At 46.4% G+C, this 25,532-nt stretch overlaps 1 protein-coding gene across 1 annotated transcript in view; it reads right to left on the reverse strand.

Moving 5' to 3' along the window:
- Positions 1-25,532, reverse strand: part of Tmem132d (transmembrane protein 132D) — a 627,358-nt gene that overhangs the window by 58,817 nt on the left and 543,009 nt on the right. Inside the window, exon 5 of the mRNA XM_038346092.1 lies at positions 19,509-19,652. Coding sequence (XP_038202020.1) covers positions 19,509-19,652 — 144 coding nt within the window. The remainder of the gene's footprint in view (positions 1-19,508; positions 19,653-25,532) is intronic.

Consider the following 25,532-nt stretch of genomic DNA (forward strand, 5'->3'; position numbering starts at 1 on the left):
TTAACAAGTGAACCATCTCCCCAGCTTCTAAGCCTTTTCCCTTCCTTTTCTGCCTTCCTCCATATCCTCTACCATCTCTCCCATTTGTGCACCATCCTTTCTGTAAGGGTTCCACTCCCTCTAACCTGCACCCCAAATATAATTTAGTCCCCTGAGCATCTGCGCCACAGGCCATGGGATTTTTAGCTCAGATATTGTCATAGTTTTCAAGCTTGAGGCTGAATGCCGACAGCTTCTGAGTCAGGCATGCGCATGTGGTTTGTTTTATTTTCAATAGGTATTCATGGCCATCAATTAGAAGGTGGGACCGTTTGCCAGAAAATCTGGGTTTCAGGTTTCTCTTGGGAGAGTCACCAGCTCTGACACACAGCAGAGGGGCAGAGACTGGCGTCAGGGATGATTCCTGGAGCTGAGTGGCAGGGCTGTTCCCCTGGGTGGGACTCTTCTCTCAATGCAATGGGGACTCAGCCGTTCCTGTGTCTTTCTGAGAACAAGACAGGTGTCCCTCACTTCTAGACAATGGGATAAGCCTGTCACTTTTCTTTCTGTAGAGACAACTGTCCTCATGATCACAGTTTAGCATAAGGGAGAAAACAAAGGCAGGCTTGGAGAATAGCCCATTCTCTGCACACCCTGCTGAGCTAACTGAGGTTTCCCCGCTTGCTCCTGTTACCAGGGTCTGCCCCCACAGAAAGACAGACTCTAAATGAGGTCAGGAAACTGTGGGCCATGGCCATTAAAATAGAGTGCCAGGGAAGCTGGGATTCCCCCAGGTTTATCCTTATATCACCCCTCCCAATCGACTGCAAACTTCTCTGCTGCCCACAATGACTACTATCAAGCCTGGAAAGCAGCTGAGTTTCCAGAGTCCCTGACCCTGTGTGTGGATAAGCAGAAATGGCAGACCGGCCGGTGCATAGATGGACTGGTGACAGGCAGGGGAGAGAGGTACCTGACTACTGTGCCCTACTGGTTTGGAGGTCCTGTCATGGCTGGGGGGTTTCATTGTCTCCCCTTAACAACAGCTCAGGGTTATGCACAGAGGCTAGGGATGCACCCCACATTTAGGGCAAGTGCCTTTCTGCACCTGTTCTACACAGAAGCTGAAGATCCCTCTGTCTCACGCATGGTCATTTAGGGAGCCACCACTAGCTGCTATCTCCCTCTCTCCTTTTAGCTTCGTGTTTCTGAATCTCCGGCTCCCTGAAGCCCGGGGACAGTTAATCTAGCTGAGGCTCGGAGCTTGTGTCTGACCCAGCAGACACCCCACTGTCTTCTGCAACCCTTGTCTGTTCATCAGAAATGTAACATGGGGTGGGGTAGGAAGATGAGGGTTTGGGATATAGATGGGGTGGGTCTCTGTCTTCTTGCCTTAAGATCCAGATTTGAGAAACCAAGAGATTTGAGCTAATCCACATGAGAAGAGCTGGAACGGATTGGTGAAACCAACCAAATGACACCCATGGGAATGACTGCCTAGAAGGAATGGGGAATCTAAAGCCAGTTAATGTGAGCCAGGTTAAACTCGAGCTGAACCTATTTATTTCTTAAATTATAGAATACTGTCTGAGTTGAACTCAAAGCTGAACTTTGCAGATTTGACTCCCTAGTTCTTCCTCCAGGGAGAACAGACCTGGGGCCCATCTGCTCCTTGCAAAGGCACGGATGTGAGGGTGAACAGGTTGCCTGGGCCCAATGGAAAACGGTGTTTCTGAGCTTTCAGACAGATGGAGGCTTCTGTCTTTTGTGCAGTGCTGGGCAGGGAGGATGCTCACATTCTCAGTACAGCAGAAAGTAGAAGACAAAATCACAACAAAATGGAACAAGTGAAGACCAGTCGAATGTCTGATGCATTGTTACCCAAATGGGAATGTTTTATTCCAGATGTTATATACAGCTGTTGGTGACAGATAATAGAGTAAGGCCAATGTTCACAATGGTGCAGCTTTTCAATCATCAGTCTGACTTCTGTCTATCATCTGTCTAACTATGCATCCAGCTTCTATCTATCTACTATCATCTACTATCTGTCTGTCTATCTATCTATCTATCTATCTATCTATCTATCTATCTATCTATCTATCTATCATCTATTCTTCTGCCTCTTATCTACCCTGCTTATCTGTCATCTGTTTATCCATCTATCTATCTGGGTTCTATGCATGTGTCTATGGTGCACCTATCTTTTTATCCTTCATCCACCTTTCTTCTCATCCCAGCATTTGGGCAGCTTTGCTTATCTGGATCTTCTGACAGGAGCTGGAGGCCTCGGACAGAGTCTTGTTTCCATGAAGCTCTTCCACCCTGACAACACTCTGGGAAAGCTCCAAACTTAGCTGGCACCCCACAGTTCTGTAGCCCTGCCAAAGGGCTTTATTGAAGAAGCAGAACACAGCCCTGCATGGCTTTCTCCTTATTTACGGTAGGTCTCTGCAAGGTCTGAAACATGCAGGTCCCTGCTGCAGGTGCCCCAGGCTATTCATGGGTGTGGTGTCTATCCACAGCTACCTATGGATCATGCGGAAACCTTGCATAGTAATGATTTAAGTGGGCAACTTAGCCTGCCAGGTAGGTAACTTCACGGCTCAGGTCCTGTTTCTGCAGCTGACAGTCATCAGCCTCTGCCTGCTGTTCTCCTTTGCCTTACCTATGCAGGGCAGGAATTAGTGCCCTCATAGCTCATGGGGCACTGCCCTCTTGAGCTCCAGAGCAAAGGGGCACAGTTACCTCCCAGGGAGCCAGACAGGCTTCCTTCTCCTGCACCTCTAGTCACAGAGTATCCATCTTTTTGTCTCTGTAAACGGCCTGACTTCAAGTGGTTCCACTTTCTGCTCTGTCCTTCTCTCCTGCTCATTGGGAGAGAGAGAGAGAGAGAGAGAGAGAGAGAGAGAGAGAGAGAGAGAGAGAGAGAGAGAGAGAGAGAGAGAGAGAGAGAGAGAGAGAGAGAGAGATCTGTTTGCCTGTGATGGACAGGCTGAGCTGAGCTGCCTGGGATGCACAACTCTGGCTCCTACGCAACCTTTCCATGCCCCCATTTCTTCTGCATTACAGAACCATTGAGGGAAGGGAAGGATCTCCATAGGTGCCAGCATTCTTGTCATTACTTGCTAGATCATCATAGCGACCGCAAATCCAATACTGCAAGGAGGATTTCATTTTCTCAGAACCGATTTTTCTACAATACTAATACTTTATGAATATTAGGGATACATTAAATTAAAGATTAAAACTAAATTTGTAACACATTCTAGACACACTATTTTCAAGTATTCCAGAAATGTGAGCAAAGGAACTGAGGGTGCTCAACCCTAAGTTGGATGCCTTTATCATATCCCTCGCCCCACAGCTCGGAGACTGTACCTTCACCACCCTGGTAGACTGTACCCTAGAATGCTGAGCTGGGATAAACTCAATTAAGTCAATTAAGTTGTTTCATGTCAGAAATTTTGTCACAATAAGAAGGAAAATAGTCAACACAGTGGGTTTTTCATTTTGGATTCTTTATGAAGTTTTCACGATGTCCCTTGGTGTTTACAATCCTAACGTGGCTCAGGGGGAAGAGCACGTTGGTGCGGAACATCTTTTAGAAAGTTTGGGCATCTCTGCCCTTCTCCCCAGGATCCGAATCTTACCTTGGACAGGAGCCCCACTGCTCCCTATTGCTCTGCCCTGTTAGTGACATCAGCTAAGGTAGCTCCTAGGGCCCACCTTCCTGGTTTATTGGTAGTGCCCTAATTTTGTTTCCATTACTGTGACTACATACCCTGACCAAAGGCAACATAGGGGAGAAAAAGGTTTATTTGTCTTAGAATTCTAGTCTTTCATTGAATAGAACAAAGGCAGAAACTCAAGCAGTTAACAGTCAAGAGCAGGGAGCAATAAATATATCTTTGCTTGCTGGCTCTCATCTACCTTTCTCTTGTCTTACATAGTCCAGGATGCTCTGCCTAGGGAATAGTGCTGCCCACAGTGCGCTGGGTCAGTGAACAATTGAGACATCATTTCACAGATATGCATACAGGCCAACCTGATCTAGGCAACACCTCAGCTGAGACTCTCTTTTCTGGTGACTCCAGGTTGTGTGAACTTGCCAGTCAAAACCAACCAGCACAGGCAGTGATCAATGATACCCAAGATCACAGGGCTCCACAAAGGAGTCTTGCCTAGGATTTAGAGTCTATGGTTTCCCATTATCTAAAACCCTTTCTTTCAAAGCAAAGACTCTGTCCTCTGCATTTTCTTGTGGGGACTTGAGAAGGTGTTTCCTTTCTGTTACTGTAATGAAACATTCTGACCAAAAGCTACCTGGGGAGGAGAGGGCGTGTTTGCTCTATATACTTCCATGTCACACTCCATCAATGAGGGAACTCAGGGCAGGAACTGGGAGCAGAAGCCATGGATGCTTGGGCTAGCTCACTGTCTCGTGTTGAGTTAGCTTTCTTACACAGCCTAGGCCCACCTATCTAGGGAATGGTGCTGCCGCAATGGACGGAGACCTCATACACCAATAATTAGTCACGACAGTCACTTAAAGACAACACCCCCAAGCTGGCCTGATCCAGGCAATTCTTCAGTTGAGACTCTCTCTTCCCAGGAGACTGTAGGTTTGTATCAAGCTGATTATAAAAAATCAACCTGCAGAGCAGGACTCCCATCTCATTCTCAAATAATCATTAAGTCACCTGGTACCTGGATCAAAGATCTTCCCCTGGGGAAAGATGGCAGATGCTTCCCTGTGTCACCCTAAAATTAAAATCAAGATTCGGCAGCTATTCTATAAGAAGGATGGACCTGAAAGACCAACAATGCAAAATGCCCCGTCGCAATAGCAATGCCTCTAATTCGGAGTTGCACACATTCTTGTCGTCATTTCCCTGATTAATTTTAGCTCCAGCGTATCAGAAGAGGGGAACATGCTTCTGGCTGCGTGCTAATTATCCACCACTGTCTAATTAATGAGATCTTCTGCTGTACTCAGGGGCTTGAGTCACAGCAGGTAGGATATACATAGATACGCTCTAAGTATGATGTGCAAAGGTGGTAGCTCCAGGCCTCACATCAGTACCAGTGGGGGCTCAGTCCTAGGCCATCATGCAAAAAGCTTCTTTTCTAACATTGGGTTTCCAAAGAAGAAACACACGGCAGCCCTCTACTGATCACAAGGTCTCTATCTACAACACGTAGCACTTTCTTTCGTGAACTTTAAATTGATACATCTCAGACGACGTAGGGCATAGAAAACCTGCTCTGGCGCAGACCAGGTACATGTGTTTTTTTCTTCTAGATTACCAATATCACTTGCAGTTGATGGACTATGAAGTCCAATCCAATAGACTCTTTCCAGCCCAGAGATGGAGGAGAATCGGAAAGTTTCAACCTGAAGATGCTGGAAACTCGGAAGACATTACACCTGCCTCTGGGCTGCCAGCAGGGGATACTCGTCAATAAACACTTGTTCCATCAGGTGCATCTGGCCCTCTGTGCCTCAGGACATTTGGCAAATGACAAATATGAGATAGAGTCTTATGAAAGCAACCTGTTACACATCACACACGTGTGTGAGCCATGAGACTATTATCAGAGACACCATAAGAAGGAATGATCCATTATAATGGATCTGATCCATTATAATGATCCATTATAATGGCTCTGATCCATTATAATCCACTAGATGCTCAAGCTTTAAAATTTCATTTTTGATTTTTATGTGTGCATATGATGGGTTTGTACGTGTGTGTGTGAGTGCATCACATATGTGCCAAAGCAATTGTATTGTGTGAAGGTCAGAGGCCAACCTTGGGTATCGGTTCTTGCCTTCCACATTGCTTGAGCACGATGCTGAGTTCAGCAGGCTTGCTGGACTCTTATCTCTGCCTCCCATCTTGCCACATGAGCACTGGGATTCACGCAGCTTTATGTGAATGTTGGTTGGGTTATTTACCTTTGAGTCTTCTTTGCAGCCCAATAAATTGGAGTTTTAATCAAACCAGTGCTTATTTAGGCATTCATCACTTTCATTCATTCAAAATCTAATTACTATCAAGCAGCTGCCGTGTCTCAGGTTGTCTGTTAGTGAGAGTAGATGAGCAAGACATGTCCTGGTATAGAATCTCTCCAAATCATGCAGGTGGCTCCATGCTTGATCCACCAAGGACCAGGCCATTCTATGCACAGCATAGCCCACCTGATACCTAAGTCTGAGGAAAGACTCATTGGCTGAAAAAGAACTCAATTAAAGCCCTTGAGAATGCCTATGATTTGATCATTCAACTCTAACTTTGGTTTGCAGGACTTTGCAGGCCTTGGAGGCAGGTTTACAATCTGCCGTAGCTTGGCCCTATTACCTACATGAGGCCTGTTCTTGTTCCATCCAAGCTGCCCCAGAACCCTAATTTACTGTCCTATTGTTATGCTTTCCCAGAGAACACAGAGAATATGGGGGAGGCTTGAGGGTCATGTCTGTCTCTACAAGAGAGCTCAGTTCTCTTGCTTTTACGATCAGGAGTCATCTCTGCAGCCCCTCCCTTCCTACTGACTGGGATAAGTAAGAAGATACAGCACAGTTTTAAACATCACCCATCAATTCAGCTCCTGAACCTCTTATGTAATTTCCCACAAGCCACCTCTGAAATAACTCTCCTTTTTTATGTGGAAGCTTGGGGAAAATCTACTACATAGGAAGTATATGGGGGGGGGAAGTCTCCTCACCTAGGTGAGGGGAAGGTGGCATGATCTATGGAAAGCCAGGTTTCCCTCCATATAATCCTAGTCCCCAGTGTGACAGCCATCAGGGTTGGCTCTCAGTATCCTCTTTCCTAGTGATTTCTTAGATAAGCTTCCTTTCCTAAGAAATGCTGATAGGCCACGCATACAGCAGGAAGCCCAGGGGAATCTGTCAAGAAAGATGCTGGAAGGCCTGGAGGCAGGAGCTTTGCCTTGGAGGCTCCTGGATAATCAGGAAGGGTGGTGATGCTGCCAAGAATGCACAGGAAGTGATGTCAGACAGGTACTGGGCCAAGAAGGTATGTGGGAGACAGAGTGAGTCCCAGAGACAATTGCAAGCCATTTGCCTTCACTTATTAATACTAAAATTTACCTTGAGGGAATTGGGAAGTCGCAGAAGAACCAAGCAGAGAACTAATGTGACCCATTTTAAAATTAATGAATTATTTTAAAGTTTTCTATTACATATGTATATATGTATGCATACATATGTACATATGAAACTTGGTTGGAGGACAGCTTGCAAGAGGCAGTCCTCTCATTCCACTGTATAGCACCCAGGAGTCAAACTCAAGTCATCGGCCTTAGAAGCAAATACCTTTACCCGTTTGGTCATCTCATCAGCTCTTGATGCATGTTTTCAAAGGATCCCATTGAGTCCTGGGTTGAGAACAGGTTTTGGAACAGGGCACGAAGTCAAAAGCCATTATATCAGAGAGAGGGCTCATGGAAAATTTATGTGTCCATCTAGCCCTGACCATATATATCCTAGTTCTAAATAATTAAACCTAGGAAGAATTTGTGCAGACATTCTTGTAATTAAGAACACTGCTAAAGGCATGTTCCTACCTAGGAGTGAATTTGCAAGTGATCGAAGTAGCTAATAGATTCATTTCCCAACATGAGGCAAAATATAAATTCATTATGACAATCATATTCATGCTAAAATGCAAGAAATGGAGGCACAACAAGTTTAGGCATTGTACACTAATTATTGTTGTTTATGAACAACAGGGTCAACATTTCTTGTGTGTGTGTATGTGTGTGTGCGTGTGTGTGTATACATGTTTGTGTTGGGAGGAGTGGCAGAGGTAGATGCTGAGTGTCTTTTTCAATTGCTCTCCACCTAATTGTTTTTGAGACTGGGTCTCTCACTGAACCTGGAGCTTCCCAGTTCAGCTAGTCTGGCTGGCCAGTAGGATCTGAGGATCCTCCTGTTTCCTTTCCCCAGCTCTGGGATTACAGGCCTGTTTTCCCAGGTTAGGGTTGCCACATGGGTGCTAGGAAGATTGAACTCAGGTTCTTACAATTGCACTGTAAGCTCTTTACCCACTGAGCCATCTCCCTAGCCCCAGAGCCAGGGTTTAAATCTGGGTGATTTAACTGAAGAGCCCCCAATCTCCAGCACTTTGGGTCTCTTTCACATCACATGGTCCCATGGGATACAGAAGGGCTGCATTCATATGAGGACACACTCTACAATTTGCTACCGTCTCTACCACTCCCTTCCATTCTATCTCATGTAAATGTTCATTTGCCTTTGATGTTCTTCCGGCCTGATATCCCTGGCCTTAATATTCTCTGAAACTCCTGTGATAAATTCTGTAGGTGAGGTGGTATGGGGAGGTGATGGGGCTTCTTTCTAGGTCCCAGATGACAGAAAGGTTTCATCTCCACAGGCTCAGGGCTGGTAATGTTGAGGACTGTCAAATCCATGACTAAGCACTATATAGAAAGATGCTCTGTGTTCATTCAGCTGGTGATGTCTGCCATGACTATGGTACTGGGAGGGGTGTCCTGAGTGAAGTTTGTCTCTGTGGATGATGCTCTAGGCTAATTTAGAATGTAGGGAAACATTAGGCCTTTTATGGTCTGTAAACCAAGACTGCACTTTTGGTTCCTGGATACCCAGACCCAAATAGTCACACATAAACTATATTAATTGCAACACTGTTTGGCCATTGGCTTAGGCATATTCCTGGTTAGCTCTTACATCTTAATTAACCCATTTCTATTAATCTGTGTATTGCCACGAGGCTGTGGCTTATGATTAAGGTTCTGGCATCCTTCTCCTTCACTATTTACATAGAATCTCCTGACTGACTGACTCTGCCTTCTCTCTCCCTGCATTCAGTTTAGTTTTCCCACCTAGCTATGTTCTGCTCTGTCATAGGCCAAAACAGCTCCTTTATTAACCAATGGCAATAAAACATATTCACAGTATACAGAGGGGAATCCCACATCAATGACCCACTTTATCCCATTTTCTATGTTTCCATATTTCTCAAAAAGGTGAAATCTCTGCTTGTCTTTACTTGGATTATTGAGGAGAAGAATATATTCCTAGGAATTGATATGTTCCAATGTAAGCATTGGAACAAACTCACTTTAACTAAGAAACTGCATGGAGAGATAAATATTTAACCCATTGTGTGCTTTCTTCCTTCCTTCCTTCCTTCCTTCCTTCCTTCCTTCCTTCCTTCCTTCTTTTCTTTCTTTCTTTTTGTCAAGTTGACACAAGTTAGGTCATCTTGGAAGAAAGAACCTCAAGTAAGAAATTGACTCCATCAGAACTGCCTGTGGGGTATTCTATCACTGTGGGAAGACCCAGTTTACTGTTGGAGTGCCACCCCTGGGCAGGTGGTCCTGGGTTATACAGGAAAGCAGGTTGAGCCAGCCATGGGGAGTAAGCCATTAAGAATCATTTCTCCATGGTCTCTGGTTCAGTTCCTGCCCTGGCTTCCCTCAATGGCCTATGTAGAGCAGATATTTCCTTTCCTCTCTTAGGGACTTTAGGCCAGAGCACTCGATCACAGCAGTAGAAGTCTAACTGGGACATCCACGGGCCTGAGGTCTTCCTGAGTGAACTGCAGCATCTGAGGCAGAGCTCTATTTGCTGAGGACTAGGACCTCAGTGTGATGCGAAAATGAGCCGCCCCCCCCCCCCCCGCTGCCTCCCAGGAGACAGCGTCTCCTCAGAGTTCTTGAGTAGGGATTTCCCATGAAGAACTGGGTCAAAACTGGGCTGATGGGACACAGTTTTTAATCGCTGTTCCCAGCTTTCTCTGGTATTGGTTGTGATCCAGGACAAACATTTTTAAGGCTAGTGACACTCGGACTTGAAGTATGTCTCATCTACTTTGCCGTCACAGCACGGAGCAGCAGAGACAACAGCAAACGCTGGGCTGAATTATGTCTTTTCATGCTACAGTGACCAAATGTCCAACAAAACTCAGTTTTAGGAGGTGAGGGTATATTCTGGCTCAAGGCTTGAGGAGATACATTCTGTCATGGTAGAGAAGGCATGGTGACAGGAATGGGAAGCAACTCATCATTCTGTGTCCCCAGTCAAGAAGCAGAGAGTAAGGAACCAGGGAGTGAGACTTGGCTATATTTAGCTTGTCCCCCCTTAGACATTTATTATTTACTTATGCATAAGAGTGTTTGTCTGACTGTGCACGTATGGGCACAGCATGCAGATGATGTGGAGGTCAGAAGAGGGTGTTGGATCCTCTGGATCTGGGGTTACAGGTGGTTATGAGCTGCCTGGGGTGCATGCTGGGTACCAAACTCTGGTCCTCGACAAGATCAGCAAATGCTCATACCCACTAAGATATTTTTCCAGGCCCTGGGGCTGGGCTATAAAAACCTCAAAGTCTGTCCTAGTGACTCACTTCCTCCAGGGAGGCTCTACCTTTGAAAAGTCCCACAACCTTCTAGGTGAAGCATCCCACCACTTGTGAGAACCAGGTGTTCAATAAACTTGACACTACAGGGAAAAGTTCATATGAAATCCACAGCAAAAGGATGCCAGTTTTGTTCCATGGCAGAAATGGGTTTCCAATGCCCAGCTTGGGAATGGGAACTGTGAAGGTGCTATCACCTCTGTGATGTATCAACACCCTGTTGAGCCTCACATTCCTTATAGGAAATATAGGAATAAAATGTTTCATGGTGTGGTTGTAAGGATGAAATAGTAGAGGCTTATTTGCTATGAAGTGAGTTTCCAGCAATTAAACAGCCACTGTATCTGTTTTCATTATTTTATTGATATCTTTGTCTCTCTTTAGTCTCCATAAAACCTGGGTCAAATGGCCAGATAGCAGTTCTGAAATTGCACATGAAATTTAAAAACTGATGGACAGGTAGTCGCAGAGGGAGAAGATTCTCAAAAGGGTCACATTGTGGGTAGGAATGTGTTCTTCCAAGGGAGAGATTAAAATGATCCAGGTTTACCAGATCACTCGTGAAAAAGTCTCTCCATTTAGTGTCCTCATGGGATGTTAGGATTCAGAGGCGAATAGAATCCAACTACATGCAAACTTGCACAGCCTAGCTTCTCTTTCCCTTTCTTCTCACCCCACCTTGTGTATCTGCTGAGTTTGCCCTGGATGGGAGGGAGACATGCATGGTAGACTCCTGTGTTTAGTGGGTGATCCTCCCTACTCTGTAGTCACAGGTTGTATACCCATGCTGGAGGTGTATTTAAAAATGACCACCCTTTGTGGCTGGAGAGACAGCTCCCTGGGTAAAGTATTTGCCTTCCAAGCAAGAGGACCTGCATTTGATCCCCAGACCCTGTGTAAAGAGCTACATCCAGTAGCTTGCACTTGTCTTCTTATAACTGGTGAGTCCCTGGCAAGCCTGCCTACCAATTTTTTAATCTCTGTCCTAGAGAGAATTTCTGTTTCAAGAAACAAGGAATGACATGTGAAGTTGACCTCTGGCCTCCACACAAATGTGTATACAGGTACACATCACCCGCAAACACAGAAACACAGAAACCACACACACACACACACACACACACACACACACACACACACAATGGAAAAGTATATATAGTATCAAAGTGTCTTCCACCCACAGACTAGTGCAGCTCTCAGATCTCAGAGATATTTCTTTGCACAGTGGGTGGCAGTCAACGCAGGAAGTCATAACTGGTCAGAGTGCAGAGCCTAAGTGTCAGCAGAGACATAAACGGGGCATCTGTATCAATCAGCCGCCCTCCAAGGTGCAGGGATCAGCTTGGGAGAGGGATCAGATTGTAAGGGCCAGAGGTCAGGAGAACCACAGCTAACCAATGTCTTCTGGACACAACAGGACCACTACACTCATGACCACAGCAGCTGTGATTGCCCGCACAACATCAAGTCAGTAAATGCACCATCGTGGAGAATAAACGGGTCATGATCCCTCATATCATAGCTAAGGAGCCTTTTGTAGCTGATGGCTCCTGTGGGAGGGAGAGTCAGTTTTCTTTAAGGCTGTGGTCCTGGATAGGTCAGTCAGGCACTGGTGGATGGCCACATACTCACGAGTACATGACCATCACAAATAAGGGTTAAAAAACTGTTGAATTAAAAGGAAAAAAGAAGACAGGAAGTTGGGCATAGGGAGGTAAATGTAGATCTGGGAGGAGCTGGGTAATGAATCTGATCAAAATATATATGATGTTTTCCAGGAATTAATAAACACCCTGTGCCTAATGGATGAAAGACTGTCTACGAGGATGTCAGACAAATTCATCACTCCTGCCAGATGGAAGACATCGAGAGACACTCGTCTTCTGCATTGATGTGTCAAGCATCACATCGAATGTAAAGGTGATCAGCCATCCCTCCAAACTGTCTCCCTGTGTTCCTTGCTGATGATGACAGAGGAGGTCTTCAGAGGAGGCAGCAGGCACTCCTGGGGAGACATAAAACCCTACACTGCCCCATGCCTGGTTGGGTAGTTAAGGAGGGGCTGTAGGGGGGACAGCTCAGAGTATAGAGCCTTCCAACTGAGAAGAGACTAATGAGCTCTGTCCCTCCTGGTGGCATCTCTGTGGCTGTTCAGTGATTGGAAGTCCAGTTGGATGTTTGAGAGAGAGAGAGAGAGAGAGAGAGAGAGAGAGAGAGAGAGAGAGAGAGAGAGACAGAGAGAGAGAGAGAGAGACAGAGACAGAGAGAGAGAGCCCCTCATCAGGTTGGTACCTTCTGTTCTCCCCAGGAACAAGGCTACTGGGCAGAGAAGCTGGCTCTTTGAGCCTGAACTCTAAAGCACCCACTGAGGGTACTGAGCACTCTCCTGAAAGCCCCACCCCTTCCTGTCCCTCACAGGCACCTGGTTGGCTTGTTAAGTGTCCCACTCCCGTCCCCAGCTCCATACTTCTCTTCTCCCGGCAGGTTGTCCTTCTTCTGGGAAAAAGGTGTCCACAAAGCCCTGCCTTGGGGGAGTATCACAGCTTTGTTCCACAGACTCCTGCTGGTGAACATCTATGGGGAGGGGCCAAGGTGGGCCTGAGATCTCTGAGCTGCTCTGACGTGAGTGAGTGTGGTCTGTGCCCAGCTAGGACTGGCTGGAGCTGGGCCCCCTTTGCTGCTACCAGTAGACATGGGTGAGCAAGGAGGTCCAACTTGACCCTATGAGCAGTGCAGGCTCTTGAAGGAGGTGGTAAGCTCCCGTCAGCTGACTTCCCACATACAATTACCCTACTCTGATGCTTCCTACATTCTGTCAAGATTCTTCCAGTCCCCAAGTCCACCCCCCACTGAGTGACTATAGGGTACATTCTGATTGTACTGCTTTACTTTGGGGGTTTCAGCTCAGAGATCTGCCCAGGGGTCCCTGCTCCAAATGCATCTTTGAGATGATGTGGATTGGAACAGCTTGTATTTGGGGATCCCTGGGATGTACTGATTTGCTCAAGGATAAGAGGCAACCTGAATACTTATGATTAGAACACACTCCACGCTTTATGTAGGAATGTTCTGGAAGGCACACTTCTTCCTGTGGGCTATGAGCTGGCTCAGCGGCACCCACAAGGGTGGGAGGCTTTTGTAAGAGTAGAGGTCAGAGCCTGCAGGATGGTTTAGCCAGTAAAGACTCTTGTCACTGAACTGGGCAACTAGAGTTTGATCTCTGGGACCCAAAATGTGGACCGACATCCCCAAGTTGCCTCTGACCACCCCAACATCTTCCGTGATCTAGGCATACGCTCCTGCAAAAAGATGGATATAAATGTAATAAAATTCCATTTCCCGAGCTCCCACTGGGATTTGTCTCTACCGCATGTACTGGCTTCTTGGGATCCTATTTTCTTTGGATGTTTGGGGAACCTAGATGTTTGGGGAAGGGGGTTGGACTTTCCACAGGGTGGGTGCATGGCCCTCTCTTAATACTGGAGGAGGGTTGGGGTGGGAGGGTCTGTGGAGGGGGTGGAAGGAGGGGAGGGAGTGGGAATTCAGATTGGTATTTTTTTAAGTAATAAAATAATAATAATAATTTTAAAAATTAATTCCACAAAAATAAATGTAATAAAATGTTTAAAATAATGAAAACCATACAGATGAAAGAGTAGAGTAGAGAGAAGGAAAATGACGGGGGTGGAATGAAAGAGAGGAAGGGAGAAAAGAAATGGGGAGTGTGACGGAGACAGGGAGCATGAATATCTGGTACTGTATCTTTACACTCTCAACAGAATCCACTTCAGTAGTCCAAACTCAGACCCTTTCTATCGTCTATGTTGATGTGTGTGTGTGTGTGTGTGTGTGTGTGTGTGTGTGTAAATAAGTTAGCATGAGCGGGATTTCCCATGATTTCCAACCCTGGAGTGTTACACTGAATGTTATTGCTAATATCAGAGATACTTCTTCTAGGAAATCCATGTTTTCTAAAACAATAAACCCCAGGCATTCGTGAAGTCCACAGCTGGGAGATCATGGGGGTAATAATGGGGCCCTTATGTAATTTACAAAACATTCTGAGTGAGTTTGCCTGTGGATTTCCCAAGAGGAGGCCGTGATGTGCTTGGAGGAGACCCTGGGGCTACTTAGGTCTCGGGCTGAGGCTGGGAGGAAACTAAAGAAGATGAAGAGCGAGGCCCGGAAGGGAGAAGGCGTGTCTACCCAGGTGGGCTGATGCTGCTCTAAGGATCCTGAATGACACGGAAGCACCATGTGTTCCAGGTGACTGTCACCATCTGTGATGTAGAGAGTGGCAAAGCGGCAGCTGGGGAGGTCAGGGGACTGGAGCATTGCCTCGTGTGCCAGCCGCAAAGACTGGTGGTAGATGTGAAACAGAAAGAAGGGTTTGCCATTTTTCCTTGTGTCCTCTGCATCTCTGAGAGTGGCTCAGGAGTCTTTCCCAAGAACGAATGGATAGAAACCCCTTCCTTCTCTAGGCTCATCCCTGAATACCAAGGCTGCATCTCGGCTGCTCTGATTGGGTGCTCTGTGTATCTCTGAGATGATAGCTGGACCAGGAGGACCCAGTGCTGGCTGGCCATCTGGATTTGTTGATGATTGTTGCAGGCTGCAGACGTGACCAGTGTGCCCTGAGCATATTGACGCTGTGTCCTTTCTCTGCAATGCCCTTTGGGACCTTGTCTGTTTGGCAGACTGGTTAAAACTGACTGTCAGGTTGGTGAGATGGCTCAGCAGGTAAAGATGCTCGTCCCCAAGCCTGACAACCTGAGTTGTGTGTTAGTAACTCAAATGGTGGAAGGAGAGAACTAACTTCTGCAGGTTGCCCTCTGACCTTCTCACATACACATCAAAACATACATAACAGTACATAATACATACATACAAACATATACACACAAGTGACAAATATAATACAACATTAAAAATACTGATTGTCAATTTGATGGGATCTAGAGTTACTGAGAAGTCAAGACTCTGGGCTTGCCCATGAAGGGGCTTCTAGACTGAGTTAATTACACTGAGAAAACCTACTCTGGACGTGTGCATCACCATCCCATGGTGCCGAGCGCCGGCATTCATCTCTCTCCTTCCTGGTTGTTCATGGAATGTGATCAGCTGCCACTCTTGTCATCAAGATTTCTCCACCACGACAGACTGCCCATTTACGTTGTGAGCCAAAAGAAGCCCTTCCTTCCTTAAGTTGCTTGTCCCCCCCACCCCCCACCGGGCCACAGTAACTAACACAACATCCTTTCTGTCTTAGTTTAAGCCCCTCCCCCGAGGTCGGTTTTGAAACTTCATTAACTGTTTCTTGTTTGCTATTACAGACAGTCCAACTGAAGGATGCTCCCCCTTAGGATTCTTTGACTATATGAGAGTGGGGAAGTGATACACACTCAATGGAAATATTACTTTAAATGTTAATTTGATTTTTTTTTTCCGGGGCTGGCAGTCGGTTCCACGGTACCCTATTGATGCCGTGTAGTTTCCTTTTCTGCTGTCACAGGGTCTATAACTCATTTTCCACAGGGCACTGTTTCGTTGGTACATTGACTTTATAAGGCGGCCAATCTGTTCCATGAAATATTGAACACTCTTTTACAAGACAGATAAAGTTTGTGTTCCAAGGTTCTGCCCAACTGTGCACTGATGTGGATGCTCAGGGAGGCGGGGGCAGGGGGTGCTGCTCAGGTTACGGTACTAAATATGTTTTAACTCAAGATGCTCTTGACTTAATGGCAGTGAGAGAGATAAAATGAAGCTACTTCCCCTAAGGATTCCTCGCTAAGAAGTGTATTGTTGAACAGTGTCAAAGCACTGGTAAGGTCAATTGCCATCATGCTAAGAACCCTTTTAAAGCTTATTTTTCCTTTACGTAAGCTATGATGTTGGAGGCTGTGGCGATTAGGCTCCCTGATTGACAGCTGTAAGACTCCTTGGTGCTCTGGATGACTCGCTTCAGCAGAGGACTATCAGTTGAGGGGTCAGCCTTCATTACAGCCAGGCTGCTTTGGACATTGCAAGATATTGAGGAAGCTACATAGCAACCACAGCTGCTAGCTGCCAGTGTACAAATCTAGCTCCAGGGGGTGCTGTCCCAGGCACAATAGTTTAGGCAGCTTGAGCAAGCGCTTGCTGCTGTCACAAGCTTCAGTTAACCTCAGTAGTCATACTACCCAGGCTAGAGGAGTACCAGAGGGAGCACTCTCTGTGGTGCCCAGTAGAAGGCCTGTGGATGGAACATACCTCAGTTTCTTTTTGATTATATAAGGATATTGAACTCTTCCAGCCATTGCTGTGCAACATTAGGCTCAACCAAAGGCTTTTCATAAGTGATGCTTTCCTGCCTATTTTCAGTCTTTAGTAGAACATAAGAAGCCGGTCATACAAAGTGGAGATGGTGCGGTGGCGAGGTAGTGGGAGGGAAAAAAGTGGTGGTGGTGGCGGCAGTGGCTGCAGCTCCAGCAACAAGAGGGTGATTTCAAAGTTCCAGAGAGTGTCTGGGGCAGAAATGGTGGGAAGCAGAGGTGGTGGAGACAACGAGAAATAGCAGAAGTAGAGAGAAGGTGAGCGGGAAGAAAACCAATGCTGGGAAGAGTAGGCTCTGGCTGCCATGCAGATCCTAGAGGACTGGCAACCCTTATGGGCCAGGGGTTTCAGACCCTCCAGGTCAAGGGCCATAGCACTACCTCTGCAGGAGCTGAGCCTCCCAGCTATTCAGGAAATGTAACATGAGTGGGCACTGCCTGCTGCTGCTGCTCCTGCTGAGCAAGCTGAGGGTTACACCAGCTGGCAAGCACTGGTGATTAAAGCCCAGATTAATAAGCCTCCAAACTGAGTCCCAACAGTTTAAGTCTCTGGCTTCTAAAGCCTAGAGCAATGGGTCTGTAGCTCTTGGGGCTCTGAGAAGCGAGTCTCTGGGTCTGCCTTGGGTACTCAAGAGCCTAGGCCAACCAGCCCCAGTTTACCTGACCCACTCATGATTTCTGTCTGAGAGAACTATCCCACATGGCTGTCTGGAAGTGATGGGTCCTCAGGAGGTAGCTCCATCACCACTGGAGGGGCAGCTGTATGCCATTCACTTGTTTGCCTTACAAGTATTTGTTTCTTATTCATGACGTGCCGGGTATTGCAAAGGATGGGGCTATAGCAATGAACAGAAGGAACCAGAACATCCTCCACTCATGGAGCTGATATTCAGATGAGGGAAGTCAATGAACACAGTTATATATTTTGTGTACAAATACATATATATTACATCACATATATAATGCAATATATGAATAACTAAACATGATGTGTATTATAAAGGTACATATTTTATTATGTAATATGTATAAATAACTAAACATGACATTCATTGTATAGGTGCACATTTCATTATGTATTTATATATGAATAAAAAATGTAAGCAGGTGGGAAAGGCCATGCTGGGTATCCATGACAACTTCACCAATGCTGGAAAGCCAAGGACTGTGGGAAGCTAAGTGAGGGCACTGGCCACACAGTCATCAAGGGGAGAGCTAGATGTTGAGGTGGAAAGGGGTTCTTGGTCTCAAAGAACCCACAGAGGCACTGGGTGGCTGGAACGACAGAGGGTGGTGTGAGGTGTGTAGTGTGGGTTCTCTGAGCCAGATGGGAAGCTGGTGAACGGTCCTCAGTCGATGAGTGGTGCTGTTGGCTGTCACATCCTGGCTGCTGCACTGAAGTAGAGGTGAGGGAAAGCACATGGGTATGGTTGAGTGTGGGAGTGAGGGGAGAGGACCATTCCTTAATCTAGAATCCACAGTGTCCTGGACTAGGATGGGCCCTATCCCAGAGAGGAGCTGTTGAATGGGAATGCCTGGGAAGGGGTCCCCAGAAAAGTTTGCAGAGGATTCAATATGAGAGACAGAAAGAGAAATCAAGATGAGCTGAGACATCGGCCAGAGACACTGAAGGCCCGTCTGTATGTTGTAAAGAAGATTCTGGAAGTAGGTTGGAATGGCATGTTGTGTAAAGCACCACACTACGGATCCATTCTCCTCTGGATCTGCCTTCTCATAGCTCTGGTTAAGTGTGCCTCCTGGTTTTGGTGGTCCTGGCATCCTGAGAAGAAACTATCACCAGGAAAAGATTATATTTGCATTTATTGACTGCCTCCCAAGATGCTAGAGATGACCATTCACTGGAGACTCACTCCTGAGAAGCTAGCCTGCAGTAACTCTGTCCAGAAGTCCTGGGGCTCTGTGTGATAATCTTTCTGGATTTAGTAAGAAGGAAGGCCAGGAATGTCTAGAAACCTCCCTCACCATCTTGTTCACCCTGAGGAAGTGGCGAGACATCTGTCACCATAACTCTGACTGTGGAGTGGGTCACAGCAGTCACAAAAATCTACTCCCTCCCACTGTCTGGAACCTTGCTGAGAGATTCCTGGCCCAGCCAGACTGGAGTCCTTGGCCTCAGGCTTCTCCTGGTATGCCTTTGCCTTGAATCATTTCTGCTTTCAAGTTAAAAAGAGAAAGAAGAGATTGGGAGGAAGGATGAGGTTGGGGAGCGGAGCAGAGGGATGGGCATAGTGTGTGGTGTCCCCTCCCTCATGTAGAGAGCTGTGTGGGAGGGCCAGGGGTTGGGAGACAACTCCTCTCTCCAGTGGCTGATTTTGTAAATCAAAGTTAGTTGTAATCATAAACTTTATGCCTTTATTGATCTCACACAAGCCTGTAAATGCATCATGGAACATGACTGTATGTTCACCAGTCTGGGTCATGACTCTCCTTCCCATTCTTTTACAGTCCAAGTGGGTAGAAAGAAACCTCTGTTGTCAGTCTGTGGAGCGGGGAATGGATGGCGTATGGTCCCTGCATCCCACTGACACCTCCCAGGGTCTGGGAAAAGATCAATGTCAGGCGACACAGACCCAGAAGAAAAGTCTCAAAGCCCAGACATGGGCTAGAGCAGTGTTTTTTCCTCTTCGGCTTTGGACTAGGAGACACTCCCGATTTAAGTGGCAGGAAACTCAGAATGGGAGGCACCCTGCACATCCAACTGGAGATAACCACCCACACCCATGCAACTATGGGTTTCTGCAGCGGAGAGGGACTGTCCACTTGCCTTAACCACGTCTTCGTCTGCTGACCTGCACTCCACCGAGTCCGACAGACTTTGCACCGTGCCATCTTCCTCTACGGAGATCACCTTCACAGGGACTGCCACTGTCTTCCCAGTGAGGATGGCTGTGTTCAGTATCTCTGCCTCCTGGAAGATCAAACACATGGTCCATTACCTAGCCTCCTAACGACCAGTCCCTTGAATGTGTGGATGCCTCTTCCTGCCTCTCCGCAAATGGCTCAGCTTTTCACCTGGGCACAGGAAGCCAAGCGCTTGATTACCAGCCCTCTGCCAAGAGGCTATTTCTGTCAACACCTGGGTTTTGTAGGGAGCATGTGATGGGGACAGTGATGGGGTAAATTCATAACCAACACTGTGTCTGGCAAACACGTATGAGTCTTACTATGTTTCCAGCACTCTCTTCAAGAGCCCTGCAAGTACCGATCCAGAAATCTTCACATCACTAGGTGAGACAGGCAACATTCCTGTTTCTTAGGTACTACAGAGAGGTTTTGTGATTTGCCCGAGGTCGCGAGGCTAAGGAGAAATGAAGGGGAGAGTTCAATTGGGAATTCCAGCTTCTGAATCCTTGCACTGGAGACTTAAATCACTCTAACTTTATATACAATGAATCCAACTTAAAGGAGCTTAGATTGGTGACTTCACAAGGAAGATGGGAGTGACCTTGCTTGCTTCTCTCTGCCCTTCTTTCACTTCCTTGCAATTTGCCAGGATTTTCCTGGGTTCTAGCCTCTGAATGCTATTACGGCTGAACCACACACCCACAGGTCCTCCCACGTAATGCATGCTACTATAAAACTCACTCCCTCGCTCCTACAAACTCATGAAAACACACAGTTTGCCACCAAGCTCTTCTTCTAGGGATCAGACAAGAGATCTGTCTTTAGCGCACCACATTGCAGGGTGAGTGTAACTGCGCTGTGAGTGTCTAGTTGCAGGGTGCAGTGTAATTGGGCTGGACCTGGGCTGAAAACTAGACTGGCCATCCCTAATAGTGTTGGAAGGTGCTATGCAGGCCACATGGCTTCAGGGAGTGACCTGACCAGGATAGAGCGGGAATGAAGGAAAGACACACAGACACACAGTAAAGCTGGGATCATGTGGACTTGGGCTCTCTGATGGACATGCTGCAGCACCCTCTTTATTATATGCACAACATACACGTTTATATACAGGTACACAAGGAGGTGGGGTTATTGCATACATCTGAGCAAGGAGACAGATTTAACTAATCTTGGTAGAATGAATCTCTGTAGGGGAGCAGTCTTCAGGCCATAAATATTGGTGGCGGTAGTGGTGGGGGTACGCTATGGTGGACATTTCTGCACACACTGTCAACATCTGAACATGGACCAGAAGGATTGACAATTCCCTTGCACCTCATTCCTGGAAGTCTTTGTTATTTTCCTTGAGTCCAAGGCTCTGAGGTCCTTGCCGTGGTCATGCCTATGCCAACAACACATATTCGCTCAGGACTTTCCTTGCTCCCTACACATGACACACCCTCCTCAGTTGGCCCCTGGCATGCCAGTTTCCCTGCGGCTTATCCTCCGCTGACAGTGTCCCCATGAGTCCTTTCAGCAAACAAGCCCCATTCTATTCTATAAAGTCAGAGCTTGCCTGGCCCTTCTTTATAGACTAACAGGGGACAGACAGCTGGATACATGCAGGGTCACGTGTCACGTGACTCAACTTGCAGCCACTGGATCAGCGTATCCCTGCTCTAAACTCAAGCTCTGGAGGGCCGAGGCACTCTCCTTGGGGACAACGCTTGTAGAGTCTTGTGAATTTGATTTTCGCGTGGAATCTGAACTGCCTGGGAGTAGCTCGCCAGAATATGGAGTATCAGTTATCCCCAAGTGACGTCGCCACCTCTCTTATGGCCAGCCTGCTTTTCATGTAAGATACACTGCTTCCCTCCCTCATGAGGCTCACAGCATGTCAGCTACTTTGCCTGAGCCTTGACCTCTGCTAACATATGCTGTTTTCATCCTAAAAGACAAGGCTCCACTTTGGAACATTCCTGAACTCGAAGCACAGGCCTCCCAACACCCCACTGAACACACTTTAAATTTTTTGTACATTTATCTATTTGCATGCACACACATGTATGCAGGTGTACATGCATGTGTGGGCATGCATGCGTGTATGTGCATGTGCACAAGTGTATGTGTGTGTGTGTATGCACGTGAATATGTGTAGAGTGGGCACATGTGCCATGGTATGCATGTGGAGGTCAGAGGACAACTTTTGAGAATCTCTTCTCTTCTTCCACTATGTGGAACACAGGAAGCAAACTCAAATTGTCAGACTCGGTCACAAGTCCTGTCTGCAGAGCCGTCTTGCCAGATCTACCCTACAGATATTTCTCTTGGAGTCAAGTGCATTATTATCAGTTGTGAGAAATGATAGTGCTCCGCGTTTTGCTGGAGGAAGGACCGGGCTGCTCTCAAACCTGTGCAGCAGGCAACAGTCAACACAGAGATGTTTAACTGGCCAGAGTTCTGAGAATGAGAGACCATGAGTGCTTGGCCCTACACGGGACAGCAATATCAACCCCTACATGGCTCAGGGAATATTGAGAAGAGAGGAAGGAAGAATGCAAGAGCCAGAGGATGGAGAGGAGAGCTGTGAAATTCTGTCTTCTAGACAAGACGTGGTTGATGAACAACACCTCAACCCTCAGGAGATATGATAGCCTGCACAAGACCTGTGCCAAATCAAACCAGACAATATTGCAGCATGAGCAGGGGAGGGAACCACAAGGCTCCACTCCTAGCTGAGGAATTGCTGGTAGTCGACTCCTGGAGGAGAGAGAGTTACTTTGCTTCAGGAGTATGGCCACTGTCTTCACAGGACACAGGAGTTTATGTTTTAAAGGCAGGTAGAGATATACCGGAGGAGGAAAGGAATTGGGGTGGGGGTGGATCAAGATAAATTGCTGTAGGACAAAGGTCTGTACTCTGTCGCTTGTACTTTAAATAAACGCTGATTGGCCAGTAGCCAGGCAGGAAGTATAGGCGGGGTGACCAGGCAGGAAGTAGAGGCGGGGAAATGAGAATTCTGGAAAGAGGAAAGTTTCAGTCTGTAGTAAGTTAGTCCAGACAGAGAGGAAGTCAGACTCAGAGTACGCAAGATGTGACTGCCTTGCCAAAAAAGGTACCAAGCCACATGGCTGACACAGACAAGAATTATGGGCTAATGTAAGTTATAAGAATTAGTTAATAAGAAGCCTGCGCTAATGGGCCAATCAGTTTATAATTAATGTAGACCTCTGTGTGATTCTTTGGGACTTAACGGCTGCAGGATTGGGTGGGACAGAAACCTCGATCAACAATAAATCTTATACTTGTATGAAATTATCAAAATGTCTATTGTGGCAAACCCACAAGGTTGAAGAATAAGGTTCCAGATGACCTCCCAAGATCACCTGAGTCCTTGCATGGAGGGATCGTCTAGCTGACCTGGGTAGGCAGGAGAAGTGACCAGGTTTTTCTTGTCCTATTGTGGTCTGATTTGGAAATGACTTTTACCGCCATATAACCCAATCTATTCTGACTGATAGAACACTTAACCTTCAGAATTTGTTCCATGCAGAGGTTGATGGTCTACTGCCCTGGTTTGTTGGACGGATCCAGCCTAAATCATTTTGGTGGCCCAATGTTCCCTGCTCGTCCTAGATGTGGTTGATTTCTTAAAGCTTCTCATTTCCCTTCCACAAACCAGGGGCCTCGAAGCAGACCAATGACTCTGCAACGAATACTTTGCAAGTAAAGATACATGGATAAAAGAGTATCCTGCAGGACTCTGTCATGAGTCACGACACCTTCTATCATGAGACCGATTTTTTTCTTCTTTCTTTTTACTCTTAAATTTTATTTTATTTTGGGGGTGTTTGAAAGGTCAGAGGGTGGATATGAAGGGATGGGGACATGAATGGAATGGAGATGCATGATATGAAAGATACAAAGAATAAATAAGAAGAGGGGAAAATAACCTAACAATCAGAGTGATAATTCAACCACCCTGTCCTTGCCTTTTGTTTGCCTTCTGAAACCCTTCCCACCCTGGAATCACACACCCTCAATAAACTGCAAACACTGTTAGGATGATGAGTGGGGGAGGTTTTCATGGGTACCACATTAAACACAGAGAGTTGTTAGATGACCACAGTGATAGTAGATCTAATTAGCAATAAGACTGCAGGGACATAAATAAGCCCTGTGCCTCTTCTGGCCAGTGGGAAGCATCACTCAGTCTGATGCCTGTGACACATACAGATTTACAAACCACTCTCTGTTGCACCAAGTGCATGGGTGCCTGGGTTTAGTGGTACAGTGCAGAGAATCCTGCATTTTAATAGTCCTGCTGAAATAGGACCATTCCTCCACCTGACGGGGAGCAATAGGAGTTTGAACAGCACAGCAGCCTGCTCATCAATCTCCCACTTAGGCTTGCTACTCTGTGTCACCAAGACACAACTGGCTATACCTTTTCCCTCTTTTATTAATGTGAATTTAACTGTTTTATCAAAGCTACACATGTTCACTGTTATATCACACTTGCTTGATAGTTCATGAAAAGATACCCCACAAGCATCCCGTTCTCCACAACCATTTCTGTTTCTTCAACCCCAGCTCTCCTGCCCATACTATGAACATTATCCTATGGGTTGAAGTGATGTGCTGTATAACCTGATCTCAATGGAACCATTGTAGATCTCATCTACTGTTCTAATTTCATTGCTGTTGCTATAATAAAATGCTCTGTGGAAAGAACCCTAGGGGGGAAAAGGTTTATTGGAGCTCAGAATTTCTGATTATAGTCCATTGTAGAGGCAGGATCTTAAGACAGGTGATTAATTGTATCACATCCACAGTCAAGAGCAGGGAGAGAATGCACACATGCATGCTTAGTGCTCAGCTCACTGTTTCTACTCTTACACAGACCAAGACCCAAACCTAGGGGGCAGTGCTTTCTCTAGTGGGCTGGTCATCTGACCTCAGTCAACTCAATGAAGAAAAATCGGTCCTTCACAGATGTACACACAGACTATCCTCATCTACGTAGTCCCTTATTCAGACTTTCAAGGTGAGTCTAGGTTGTGTCAAATTGACATTTAGAATACACCAATTGGTTGTGTGAGAGATGAGATGTTGCCTCTGCTGCATTTGATTCTCTCTCCTTTAGATACCTTACGTGTTCTCTTTACTGGCTATAACTAGTATTTCAAGGAAATTATTCTAATCAGGTATTGGGGAGATCAGAAAGCAAAGGTTACGTACTATAGTTTGGAGATAGTTATGCTCTGGAGTTTTGATGTGCAGCATGGTGACTGTTGTTGGTGAGAATGTTCTAGATACTTGAAATTTGCCAATGGAGTCAGACTTAATGTCCTATACCAATAACAACATCAAATAAACTATGTGAGCTAATAGTTCTATTATCTACTCGAACAATGGCAACCATTTCAGAATGTAAACAGAACACCATTCTACACACTTGAGAGCATCTTCATATCAATTAAAACTTAATAAAGCTAGGAGGAAATGAGATAACATTGACCCCTGAATAGTTCTTTGGTATTACCATAGAGAGATTGAGTCTAGCGTCCCTCCTTCAATGAGACCTGGCTTTAGGGACAGGCTGGAGTCTAGGAAGCTGTGTGACTCCTGGTGTGAGGCCTGAGAAGGCAATGCAAATCCCACCTGGCTTTTCCCCAGGGGTCCTTGCTCTTAGGACTTAGCTGCCATGCCAGGGGGGAATCCTGAGTCACTCACAGAGAGATCTGTCTGGTTGGCAGGCTCAGGAGAAGCCCAATCCTAACATACCAGATATAGACTAAAGAGGCCTCTGTAAGGACTCCAAGCCACCACCTCACTGTACCGGACAAGGGAGCAGGAGCCACATAGCCAGAACTGAAGGTGAAAATGGATGACTGGTGTTTTATGTGACCACGTGCAAGGGCTCTCAAGGTTCCGCCCACCTTGAGAGATGAAAATTCTT

Source organism: Arvicola amphibius, chromosome 10, assembly GCF_903992535.2.
Source record: "Arvicola amphibius chromosome 10, mArvAmp1.2, whole genome shotgun sequence".
Taxonomy (NCBI): domain Eukaryota; kingdom Metazoa; phylum Chordata; class Mammalia; order Rodentia; family Cricetidae; genus Arvicola; species Arvicola amphibius.